The sequence below is a fragment of the Juglans microcarpa x Juglans regia genome, chromosome 5D, assembly GCF_004785595.1.
Source record: "Juglans microcarpa x Juglans regia isolate MS1-56 chromosome 5D, Jm3101_v1.0, whole genome shotgun sequence".
In the NCBI taxonomy this organism is placed as follows: domain Eukaryota; kingdom Viridiplantae; phylum Streptophyta; class Magnoliopsida; order Fagales; family Juglandaceae; genus Juglans; species Juglans microcarpa x Juglans regia.
Genome location: NC_054602.1, coordinates 32149854 through 32163167, shown reverse-complemented (window position 1 = coordinate 32163167; position 13314 = coordinate 32149854). Strand labels below are relative to the sequence as shown.

The 13314-nt window shown below is 35.9% G+C and overlaps 1 protein-coding gene across 3 annotated transcripts; it reads right to left on the bottom strand.

Annotated features, from left to right (window-relative positions):
- Positions 1-760: 760 nt before the first annotated feature.
- LOC121265052 (serine/threonine-protein kinase ATG1c) lies at positions 761-10777 on the bottom strand. 3 transcript variants are annotated; one of them, XR_005940601.1, is made up of 14 exons: positions 10228-10777; positions 9137-9254; positions 8955-9013; positions 8649-8713; positions 7269-7362; positions 7107-7187; positions 5822-5927; positions 4990-5062; positions 4308-4909; positions 3807-4171; positions 2635-2926; positions 2064-2134; positions 1769-1936; positions 1106-1244 (listed from the first exon to the last, which is right to left on the bottom strand). XR_005940601.1 is itself a non-coding variant. In XM_041168502.1 (13 exons), the coding sequence occupies exons 1-13, from the start codon at positions 10465-10467 to the stop codon at positions 1005-1007; spliced, it is 2406 nt and encodes an 801-aa protein (XP_041024436.1). In that variant the 5' UTR covers positions 10468-10773; the 3' UTR covers positions 761-1004. The 3 variants fall into 3 exon arrangements, 2 of the variants coding, with proteins under 2 accessions (XP_041024436.1, XP_041024437.1); XM_041168502.1 differs by lacking the exon at positions 1769-1936 and having other exon boundaries at positions 761-1244; positions 10228-10773; XM_041168503.1 differs by lacking the exon at positions 1769-1936 and having other exon boundaries at positions 761-1244; positions 3807-4168; positions 10228-10773.
- Between the last annotated feature and the right edge of the window lie 2537 nt (positions 10778-13314).

Genomic DNA, 13314 nt, shown 5'->3' with positions numbered 1-13314 from the left:
ATTGAGCTTCTAGCTTTAACTGTACGTCTGATCTTCTAAATAAAGACTTCAACTTGTAAAAATGTAGAGAAAAATGTTATATATTCATAGATTTTAGTCATGTTTAAGATTTTGCGAGCGGATTGAGATGCTATTTGGATTGAATCAGTTTCATTAATTTGAGCTAATTTATAATAAAATCTTTAGAATTCAAGTTAAAGTGAAACGTATCAGAATTGTTGAGTATTTTAATTAATTGAAGATAGATGATATACTTATAATTTTGTTTTTATAAAAATTTATTTGAATGTATGGGGAATATCATTATCAATGACTTCTTGGGGAATATTGCTCGATGTATAATATTTTCTGGTGTGAATTGGACATGTTTTTCTCTGAAAGAAGACGTTTCAAGGACTTATCATGCGACCAATCTGTATCTCAGAGCCTTTTTTTCAAAAAAAAGAAAAGAACAAAGAAAAAAGAAAAACAAAAGTTGCCGCTATATAACTTGATGTTGTACATTTGATTGTAAAGTTACTTTTATTATAAAGTAGATCTAACGAATTTCATAAAACCATATCAGTTTATAAGTTTGCATTATATAATTACTTTGTGTCTGTAACAATTCTCAATACATATTAATGAATTTAAAAAATAAAAAAAATTCATTTGGCCCAACCGAAGCTTATTCATTGTATACATATTCCCTTTCAACAGAGTTAGTAACTCTTAAGATGGCATGCTTCGTTTCTGACGACAAATGCACCAAAAAAACAAATTGAACAGAATGCATATCCAATTTTAAAGGAATGCATATTTTATCAATTTTTTTTTCCTTTTTTTAAATAGCAAAAATGTAAATATTACAACAGCCTACACTAATATAGGTCAACTACTCCTGTCAACCTCCCAATTCCCCCCGTCACACAAAGAATAACTGTACAAAGTACAAACAAATAATTTTACAGCTTATAACAACGCGAGAATCGTCAAGAAATGGTAGTTAAAATCTAGCCTTGTTTCTAAGGGGGGCAGTGTTGATCGTCGCACTTCAGTAGAGCCATTCGCTGGGACCTTGAGTAACCATGCCTGTTATTAATGATATCAATGTAAGTTTGGAGCCTATACCTGTCTGAGTTTGTGAGGGAGAATGGAGGATTGAGAATGAGGGACGGTGCTTCCACTAGAAGAAAGACTAACAAACGCACAGCTTTTGAGTACAATCCTGCTGCATTTTCCATATTGCCCATGAGCTCCTCAACCTGCCAAACATTAGAGACAACAATCCTCAGTGGGTAGTTCCAGATTACTTCAACACACTATCACTCCCCAACAAGGGAAGGGATCATTTTATGGTGTTTTCTTAAACAGTTTATTCAATATCCATACCATCTGCTATTCATAGTATATAGAGAGATCGAAGCTTCCCCAAGAAATTAGCTGAGATCATTGTTTTGTAAGCTTGATTATTTAGCTAAGAGCATATTTCTCAATGGATTTGAATTACCATGTCGAGTCATGCATTCCCTTTTGCATACAGGGTCAGGGATCGGGGCGTTACATACAAGGCCAGGGATAATTACGCTTTGCTTATTATCTGTCATATTCGGTCGAGAAAGAAAGCATAAATCTCAAATGATAATCAGACAAGCGTATGTGGACACAATCCTAGTAATTGGTCATTTTTTCAGTAAAATCTGCCATCCTAAGACATGTCAACAGAGCATTCATTTCAAATTGCAAACATGATAAAGAATTTCATTTAAATTATTTTTGAACTACTCACTTCAGACACAGATAGCAAGTGTAGGGACTTTAGCTTGACAAACAACTGGTCATCCTACTCTGGAATTTAACCTTGCCTTGCCAACTAATTCGGTGAGTTGCTAAGGACTAAATGCAGGAAGAATAATTCTTCTCATCAACCACTATTCACTACCCCACATCTCACACCCTATGAAAAAAAAAAAAAACTGTCAGGTGTGGGGTGTAGGGGTGAATAGTGGCTGATGTATAACAAAACTCATGCAAGAATGTCAGCCATGGTCCAATTAGCTAGAGAAAGAAAAGAAAATACTCACGCCTCCACTCCTCCCAAATGCGAGAGCAGATTCAAATATTGTTTCCATTGCATCTGGCATCTCTGTATTACCTGAAATCATGATGAAAAAATTTAGTCTTCAGAACCTTACACACCACAGAATGAAACTACAAGCATAGCTCCCTATATTTGCAACATAGACAAACTAGAGATATAGTAGCCAAAAAACCTACCCATACCAAAGATGTGTATTTTTACTGCAATTACAGCCAATAACCCATAGAACCCTGATCCTAATTTACGAAGAAAATTTTGTTGGTACCATTTAATGTTAGCATGACATACACACGTATAACACAATCTGTGTATGTATATATGACTTGTGAGTTTTTCTTCACATCACTCAGATCTAACAATTTCAAATTTGAAATTCAGAGTCGTCGAATACAATAGGTTTAAAAAACAAGCATAATAATTCAGTCATCAATAAAATGAAATTTATAAAAGGGTAAGAACAGAAGTGAAACGTATGATCTTATTACAAACATATGCACTAGTGTTGGCGGTAAAAGGAGAAAACAGGAGCTCCACACATCAGTATCAAGTCATACCAGGTTCAATGACCTTAGCAAGTCCTTCAGCATGTTCAACTTCCAGGAGAAAGTCTCTCTCAATCTGAGAGGAGATATCCTCCAGCAATTGAGTGCTGCAAACATCAAGACGTACTTCTGTATCAGGACTACCGTACTTCTTACTGGTGCTCCTATATCTCGGAGTTTCTTGACTTGGACTTCCTTCCATAGCTGAGGCAGCTTGTGTATGGCATATATGCAAGGCTTGCTTCCAAATTGCAAGAATTACAAGCTGAATGGAGAATGCCTCTAAATGCCTATCTGCCTCAATCTTTTGGAAAAACAAATCTTGTTATAATTTGACGTCAGAAAAAATTGTTTTTGTTTTTTTTTTTTCTTTTTTTGTCCTGAGCAGGACAAGGACAGACAAGTTATAATTTGATGTTAATTGTGAGGCACGTCAGGAGTGTCAGACTAGCAGCATAAGGTACAAGCACAATGAGGGACCAGGATTACTTTTGTCCCATAACCAAATTATAATATTATGAGAATATAAACTATGCGTTGACCATCAAAAAATACTAAGCATGAAATATATTCTGTTTTTTTTTTTTTTTTTTTTTTTAATAGATATTCTGTTACAATCATGCAGCACAATAAATTTGCACCCAAGAATTTAAGATCCCCCATCATACATGTTGACTCGCCCAGTGTCAGCTATCAAATCAATTTACCATCATCTATCTACTTGAAGCCTATTTTTTTTAATATTCCCATGGAGACTACATAAACACCACATGAATCAAGTGCTTGGCTGACCTAGTGAAACAATAAAAAAGAATCAACATCTACCAAAGAAATAGATTGAAACCACTCAACCTTTCTTAGCAAACTTTCTAGTCTCCATATTTTTTTTTTTGTTTTCCCCTTTCAGGCGTACACATCCTATGTACTTGGGCAACACTGCCCTAGATCATAAATCAAATTTTAACTTTAAAAAAAAAAATGGACCACACAAGTTCCTGTTCCACCAAGAGACCATAAATCTTTAACTCGGCGGCTGTGTAGACTGTAGAGAGTGAAAGAAAAAACCATTTATGGTTTATTACTTGATTTATCTACTAAATGCACTTTGGAGTTTCCCTACAGATTTGTAGAGACAATAATAAAGAAACTGGCCAGATTGCACAAATAGGCACGCTATCACTTACCTTTTCATTCAATAATTCTTTAATGGCAGATGCACAATGCTGTAATGACTTAATCCTCGTTGTGCAGTGAGTTGATGGCTGCCCTAAAGCATCTCCCATTTCCATTGATCCTTGTGAGATCCCTAGAGCAGAGCTCTGACTTTCCAAGCTTCCAATTCGACCAATGCTACTACTCTCTGTGCCAATGATTGGCATTGGGGCACTTACCGTGGTGTTCATTCTAACAGATGCTTGGGGAGAACTCCCTGACTTGTATATAGAATGGCCTGGCTTGGAAGCACAAGCTGAGGAAGAGGACACATCCATTGGATGTCCAGATACAATAACATAATCTTGATCACTTAACTCTAGCGAATCCACGACTGCTGAAACCATGAAAATATGGGGAAAAGGAAAAAAATCATGTCTTGCTAAGATATGCTGAATCTAGAGAAACCATATACATTTTGGTAACTAAAAAAGATGAGCGGAAAAAAAAAAGAACATTAGGATTCTTGGTACCTCTTGATTGAGTGTTCGGAGATCTCTGGTCTGTGGATGTCAGAGGATCAGTTATTCTGTTTGCGGGTCTACGGCTATCCAACCTAGAACTAGTAGATTCCAAATTATCTGTAACACTACCAAATCCGGAAGTCAGATTCACATTATTAGAATTGGCAGATGCTGCTTCCCTTCTACCAACTTTTGTATCAAGAGAAAATCCATAAGTAGACTTCACTGAAGACCTCGTCCTTAAGAAGGATGGGCTCCCTTCAGGACCACCAGAATCACCAACTAGAAAGAAAGGCAGAGGATCGGTTATTCTGTTTGAGGGTCTACGGCTTTCCAAATTATCTGTGGCACTACCATATCCGGAAGTCAGATTCACATTTTTAGGGGGAGATGCTACTTCCCTTCTACCAAATTTTGTATCAAGAGAAAATCCATGAGTAGACTTCGGTGAAGACCTCCTCCTTAAGAAGGATGGGCTCCCTTCAGGACCACCAGAATCATCATCTAGAAAGAAAGGCAGACAATCCTCTTGACTATTTTCCTCCATATTTCTCACAGGATCACAGTCAGACATAGGAAATTCGTCCACTACTCTTGAAGACCTCCTACTCCTGCATGCCAGAGGATTTATCATTTAGAAACTGAAAATACAAATAGACAAAACCATGAAGACCAAAACTGCTTCGTTTACCCCAGTGATGCAGCTGGTTGTTTCTGGGAAAGATATGGGTGGTTAAAAAACTCTTCAAATGTTAATCTTTCAACTGTAAATACAACAGAATAAAATTAGAAAATTCAAAATAAAAGGCAAAATCTCTCATATTAGAATGCATAATACGTTGTGAGATAAGACCAAATTTGAGTATAGCTCTCATATACCATTCCTTGCCAGATACCCCAAAAACAACAACAGTTCTATATACTGTTCCCCAGCTCAATAGTCTCGAGCAATAGTGCTATGCATTAGGAACTTTTAGAGTGGAGGACATTTATGAATCTAAATGTAAAAAACGACCCAAAATTAGCATTCCCATGCACCATGTGGTCTGCAATTGCAGGAATAGGGTGAACATCTATTCCTCAACTTTTTCTAACCGATTAAATCAAAGTAATTTAAACTAAGTGAGTCTCAAATATCAAGGCAGATCTATGGGCCCAAGTACATTGATATAAAGGAGGAGATATATTTGTTGGTAAATCATGAAAATCTTGTTGAAATCAAAGTAAAGGAATCATGGCATGACTACGCTTCTTATAATATTTGGTTCATCAAAATTGGCAATTGCTAGAACTTGATTGACATTTTGAGGATTTTGAAGCAAACAAGTTTAATTCGACAATAAGTTCCGAGAATAAATAAAAACCACACAAGTGAGTTGGTAATTCTATCACTCACATACATCAATGCCATTTGACAATATATAAATATTGAAAAACATATACTGAGACTTTAGCAACTGATTATAGCCCGTTTCCTGTTTGGTACAATTGGGTATCTCATACATATGCATCATGAGATATACCTGGATTACGGCGCAGCAATTTCTGGCACAAATCTTTGCAGTCAGAACTCAAATCTATATCTGGAGGGAATTGTAATTCATTTGATTTCATAATGTTCTGAAGCAACTGCACAAAACAAGGTATTACAATAACTTTGATTAAAAAAAACCACACACACACACACACACACACACAACTATAACGACCTAAGGAAGGCCCAAGCTACTTTTGGGTTCATATTCCAAAAGAACCAGTCAATGTTCCAACTGAGGTCCCTTGGAATCATTGTAAAGGGCTTGAACTTCTCCCTCCTAAGCAATGTGGGATCTCATTCACTACCTTCCTATATACAATCCGAAATATTTTTTTTTATCAGTAAATAAGAATTTTATTAAAATAAGATAAGCCAAGTACACAGAACATATACAAGAGTAACACCTATGCATGAGTGTCTAGATACAAGGAAATCATGTATGTTCATTTCATTAAAATCTATACAATCAACCATTCGAATAAAGTATTAAGAAAAAAGTTCTAATCTCGTCATTGTTCGTTCACGATCCTCAAAACTCTGATCATTCCTCTCCATCCATATGCATCACCATAAACAGATCGGTATCATCTTCCACATAGCTGCAATTTGAGAGTTACCCCAGATGCCTTGGCAACTAGCAAAAAAGTCAATGACCCTTCGTGGCATCACCCAATGGAGCCTCACTTTTTTTTTTTTTTTTTTTTTTATAAGTAAATGGAGCCTCACTCTAGCAAAGATATCATTCCACAAGCTTATGGCTACACCACAATGCAATAATAGATGATCCACCGACTCCCCAATACAATCCAAAATATTACAATCTTTTCACCTTTTTATCGTTAAACAAAATTTTATTGATCATAAGAATCTCCTCCCTTTAAATTCCAAAGGTCTTTGTCAGACCATTCCATCGTAGGTGGCACAACTCAAATCCCACACTTTAGTTGGGAATCTTCAGATTGACTCTAATACCATTTATAACGACCTAAGAAAGACCCAAACCACATCTAGAATTATGCTCCAAACAAATAATCAAGGTTCTAATTGGAGTCCTTTGGAATCATTATAAAGGGCTTAAACTCCAAACCCCAACCCCCCCCCCCCCCCCCCCCAAAAAAAAAAAAAAACAAAAAAATAATAGGGAAGCTTATTCACGAGGGTGAGGCCACCTAGTGGGCTTCAAACCTTCCCACACGCAATCTAGGGTATTACAACAACTCTAGGAAAGGTAAACACCGTGCAAAACCAGATTAGGTAGAAGGTGCTCAAACCTGTATTTGATTGTTTCCAGTAAATGGAGTTTTTCCAGTAACAAGTTGAAATAAGATTGCACCAACACTCCAGAGATCTGCCTGCTTAGTCAGTTCAAATTTAATGGGAAGAAACCTGAAATAATTCGCAAATACCTGACCAATGAAAAGAGTAAAAGTCACCTTTGCATCATACTTTTGAAGTTGCATTATCTCTGGTGCCATGTAAAGTGGAGAACCACACAATGTTTCTGCAAGGCCTCTAGGTTGCAAAGATCTGCAAAAGGAAATCAGAAATGCCTGATCATTGAAAAGTCTAAGAGAGAGGATCTAGGATGAACCACCCCGGAAAAATTCCAAAGGTCAAATTTCCAAAGAATTTATAAAGTATGAAACGTTTGACAACCTAGTGTCGGTAAAAGTGTCAGGCGCACTTAAGCGCAAGCGCCACCTATAGCCTAGGTACAAAGTGCAAGCATGTGCCGAATTGAAAGTAAAGAACACATTTTAAGAAAATATGTATAATAACAAAATATTCATAACATACAATAAAAAATGTTTAAGTAAGATAGTAATATGTTTAGCCTATTTACTCAATTGTTATTTTGCAACTAATTAAATAAAACTTAGGAATAACATCTTACATAATTCTTTTGTGCTTTAAAAAATATACACAAGCATGATATTTGAGAGCAATCAAATTAAAAGACAAGATTATACCCAGAAGGCAACGATCAAATACAACAAAAGAATTGTAGGCATTGACTTTTAGCTAGCATACGTAATAAAATTAATCCTATAAGCATAGGACTACCATTTTTTTTTCTATTGGCACCAGGTGTCTGGGACAAAGTCCTGACTAATTTTGAGGGTGCATAGGCCCTCGGCAAAGAGTTTTCCACAAGTGCACCTTGGATAATTCAAGGGAAAACTTTCCCATTCCGAGGACCACAAGAATGTGAATGTGGAGTTTTGAACATAGGACATCTAGTTTATATGGCTCACTCCACTACACCACGCATTGGGGTTGCATACGGCTATCATTGTTATCACAAGATGTGTAATCCTCATCTAATGATCCATACAAATAATACTAGTTAAAACTGACATTTTCTATAATTCATTCAAAAAACTACCAAAGTGCATTTTAGGCTCAGTAAAAAGCACACTTAATGCACGCTTTTGGTAAGCTTAGTGCTTCGGCCTTCTGCGCTTAAGCACGCGTTTACCAATACTATGACAGTCACAACTTCCCCATGTCATTTCTTGTCAACATGCATACCCCAAGATGAAGCAAAGGGTATAAAGGTATCAAAAGTGCACTTAGCCTTTAAGGAAAACAAAACAACACAATTTGGATCCCCTATAAACAAGGGATGGAGAGGGAAGATCACAAGTTCAATCCCAAACAGGTGCATGGGTTCTAGTTATCTAAAAAAATGTTTAAAATCATATCTAATTAGACTCACCATAAACAAGAGAGCCCATGAAAGCACTAAACAGCAAAGGCACCAAAAGATAGGGGATTTTAAGCGCATTATCAAAGACATGATTTGATTTTACCTTGCAAATCCAAAATCTGCAATCTTCAAAACTGAATTATTGTCACTAGCGGAGAGGAGGAGATTCTGTTCAAAAAATGATACATGTTACAAATGGATTAAAACGTTGAGAAAACCTTTCAGCAGCGCCAATATTACAACATATCAAACAATTCCTTTCAGTTATGTTGTTCAGGAATTTAATTACAACAAAAAGCCAAAACCACAAATTATGCCATGGGCTTGCTTCCTGCCTTATAGAAATGACTACTATATGGATCGCCACATATGCATCAGAATCGTAACTTAAACAGAAAATCAACCAGACCTGTGGCTTTAAATCCCGATGTATAAGACTATTTTCACGCAGAATTTGTAGACCGGCCACTGTAAAATGCAAAACCTTCCAACATCAATACATTGCTAACTTTTCTTTTAGGTCATACACTGCTAATTAATTGAGAAAACCTAAAAAAATGAAGATTTGGCCAGGCAAAGCTCAATACGTACCTAGTTGCTGCATGAATTGCTTTGCAGTGGCTTCTGGGACTCTTCCCTGGCGTTGTATGTACATGGAAAGGTCACCCCCTCTGCAGTACTCAAGTACAAGGTGTATCTTCCCAGGAACCTATTGAAGCAACATCAGGTAAAAATTTAGTTAAAAAGGAATACTCGCACTTTCCTCACAAATTAGTTTTGAGAAAATTCACTCCTAGATTCTAGATAGAAACACACCCTCAAATAGAATATCTATGACTTAATGAAATTGCAAAAAATCAAAACTCCAAATCGCACTAAGTGAATACTCTATAATCTATAGATGGACTCAATTAAAGGCAAGAGGCATTATTGTAACTAAGTGGACTATTACTCAGTGCAACCCAGTAAGGCCAAGTGATTTGAACTTCACATGGTGATTGCAACTTCCTAAATAATCCTTTTTTTCCCCAGCGGTCCTGAATTTTTTTTCCTTGAAGTTCTACCCTCAGTTTGATTGATGAAAAAAGCAAATATTGAAAGAAACAAGTTCAAATAAGAGCCCTTGTTTTGCTTTCCCATAATTAATTCGCAAGTTGAATAAGCTCAAAGGTTGCATTACCCTCTGATCAAGTAAAATCAGCCTTCTCATTCTCAATTATAAACATCGAAAATCTATTTTCAAGATTTTGACGTTTTGACCTCGTATTTCCTAAATTTCTCAGCAACTACGCAAAACCTCAGGCTATAGTGCTGTCTAATATATTCATTTTAGCTTTCTTCCCATTGCCGTGATAACCTAGACACACAAGGAGAAAATATAGAACAAAACAAACTTGAAAGTTAGACCAGGAACTCTTTTCCTGGAAAACCCCAGTGGCAATTTCACCAAAGGTCCGACTACTATCTTCTCACACCAACTATAAAAAAAAAAAAAAAAGGTTCAAGTAAACAACACGACTCAGTTTACTGTTTCGTATGAATAAGGAAAATTGAGAGCAAGAAACTTTAAGAAAAAAAGGTTCTTCAACTTTCCTCCATTTTCTCCGCAACCAAACACGCAGTTTTAAAGCAACTAAGAAAAATAAAATCAAGCTATAAAATAAATAAAGTTTTACACAAACCTCAATAATATCGTGGAGGCGAATAATATTAGGGTGGTTAATCCGCTTGAGGATGAAAATCTCGGACATGAGACTCTCTTGTAATTTCTTGTTGAGCCGGCCCGTAGCTATCTCCTTGATCGCCACCTCGGTTCCATGTACTCGGTGCCTCGCGTGCCAAACCACGGAGAAGGACCCAGACCCGATTTGCCGGCCCACCAGGTACTCCCCGACGACCCTAACCCTACTAGCCTGAGCCATTCTCGAAGCTGAAAAACCCTAGACTCCGAACGCGAGACCAGCTCCGCAAACCGCAATTCGACGTCTCAGACGGATTCACCGAACTCTGGAAACGGATCTTCCGCGATTCGACCCGAATATTTAGGCTTTTCTTTATCTGGACGAATCGATGAACGAGGAGAGGCGTACAGCAGAGGAGAAGAGAGGATGAGAGAGACAGATTAATGCAATGCGTGTGTCCGTTAGATATTAATTATTTGGATTAAATTAATTAGGTTTTAATTTTTCTGGTTAGGATTTCAATTAGGAAGCGTAATTGAGATCAGCGTTGATGATTAGATCAGTCTTTTGAGTACGGAAATACAATAAGGAGTTTGAAACTCGAATTTAGCGGAGCTACAAGGTAACAGGCCGAAGGGAAAATAAGTTAGCCTGTGGTTGATTCTATGGTTGTAGCCAGACTTCTGCTTCGGATTTGTTTGCTTTCTATCTTCTTGGTTAGGTAATCATCGGGTCGGGTGGGGGCCATGTTCAATAATGTTGTCATTGGCCTGAATGACGAAGATACCCTTTTACCAAGATACAAAGTATATCTCTGGGTTAATTACATTTTACTTCTTCTCACTTTTACTCAATTTATAATATATCTCCAAAATTAATAATTGTATCAAAGTAGATCTGTTTACTTTTAAAACTTTCCAATCCTCCTCTTTTTTTACCAATATCATTAAATCTAACGAAAATTTATTGTATGTGCTGTCATATACACAAGATTCAAAATAAAGATGTAATTTTCATTTAATTTATTATCATTGACTATATAGAATATAAAATAATCTAAGCTCTCAATTAATAATAAATCATTAATAATTTATCATATATAAAATGTATTATATTATTAATAATTATGCATACTAAAGAAGTTAGTAAGTAGTAACTATTAATATCATAAATATAATTATAGTAAAATATTTTTTTAATGAGTTAGTTGTATAATCCACATTAATAATTCACTTAATTTTAATTTACTAATTTAAATAATTTTTTTATTAATTTATATATGATTAATGAATATCAAATAATTTCGTCGTGTACATAAATTAAGGCTGAAAAACCAACCTATCGGTTTGGTTTTGGGCCCAAACCGAAACCGACCAATAGGTTTCTTTAGAGAGGGCAAACTGGCCAAAACGGACAGTGTATGGGGAGGGAAACCGGCCAGTTCACGGTCGGTTTATCGGTTTGGGCCACAGTTTTGGGCCAGTTTGGGCCATTTTAAGATTCTATTCAACCTCTTTTTGGTCTCAATTTGTTATTCAAGATCATCTACATTTAGACTTTTTTTGTAGAATTTTTAAAATTAATTTTATTTATTCAATCTCTTTTTAATTTTAATCATGCCGTGTATATACTATTAGTAACTAATAACTACTACATATATACTACTTATATTTTATAGTCTTATTATCTTATATACTAAATTACAAATTACTAGATAAATAAATAAAACTCCACTAGATGTTTAATACACATTACAAATAAAATCAAATTGTCTTAAGCAACTAGCAAGTAAGCAACAAATAATAACTGTTCTTGAATAAAATCCAAAAAATCTTCATTCTTCAACATTCCAAATAGATTCTCAATGGCCAATGCAGTGTTCGACTCTTCAATCATCGATAGTTGTGATGTACGATGCTCCTAACTCTATATAGAAAAACATCAAATAAACAATATTAATAAATTAGGATAATGAAAAAAAATTAAATTAAATTATAAAAGTAAATGAATATGAAAATTGAATGAGAAAAACACATTACCAGATTCTACCACAAAGCTCTCAACATTATCCATGGAGTCTCAAATATCAATTGAAGTTGACGGATGTCGCAACCAATTCTGTGTACAAATAAGTGCCTCAACAGTTCTTGGAGCCAAGGAACTCCGAAAAGGATCGAGTACACAACCTCCCGTACTAAATGCTGACTCTGATGCAACCGTGGAAATAGGCATGGCTAACACATCTCGTGCAATCCTCGCAAGTATAGGATAGTTAGGCTCATTCACTTTCCACCAATTCAATAAGTCAAAAGATTGGCTGAATGCCTCACAACCATCTGATAAATACCGGTCTATCTCTGTTTTAGTAACTGTAGATCCAGAGGCAGTCGATGCTAGCAACCACTAATAAAAAAGTTGTGACTCATGATTGTCTTTAGCATCATTTGAAAGTGCAGATGCCGGAGGGGAAACATGTTCTCTGCTACTCGAGGTAGAACTGAACGCAACATTACACTCCCCATACATGTCTGATAATAATTGTCTCACCCTCGACAACAAATCTTCAGCCCAATTCTTATCATAAATTTTTTTCAAGTGAAAAATAAGAAGCTCCAACTTGCTACGTGGATCAAGGATAACTGCAATCAACAACAACAAATTCATCCTATCTAATGAACCTCAATACTTATCAAATTTCATTCTCATGCTTATGGCCATACTCATCAAACAAGTATTCTCACTTTTACACAGTCTAACTAACTCTTTTTGGAGTTTACAAATGTTTAAAAAACTTGTGTTTGCCGTAACATGTAAAGAGCCAGAAAATCTACAAGTGACATCATAAAATATCTTCAAAAATTTTACAAAAATCCGCACTAACTCCCACTCGTCAGCTCTAGTAAGCCTAATGTTTACATCCTTAAAGTAAAAAAAAAATTGTAATCCTTACTCTCCATTCGCCTAAAAGCCTTCTCAAATTTCTCAGCAGCCTCCAACATCATATAAGTTGAATTCCATCGGGTTTACACATCAAGGCACAACATTTTTTTACAATCAATTTTCTCATTTTCTGCACATTTCTTAAAC

Coding starts and splice junctions, on each gene's coding strand:
- LOC121265052 (XM_041168502.1), bottom strand. CDS start 10,467: ATGGCTCAGGCTAGTAGGGTTAGGGTCGTCGGGGAGTACCTGGTGGGC. Junction 4,172..4,307: donor TCCGAACACTCAATCAAGAG/GTACCAAGAATC, acceptor TCATGGTTTCAG/CAGTCGTGGATTCGCTAGAG. Junction 1,245..2,063: donor CATTTGGGAGGAGTGGAGGC/GTGAGTATTTTC, acceptor AATGTTTGGCAG/GTTGAGGAGCTCATGGGCAA.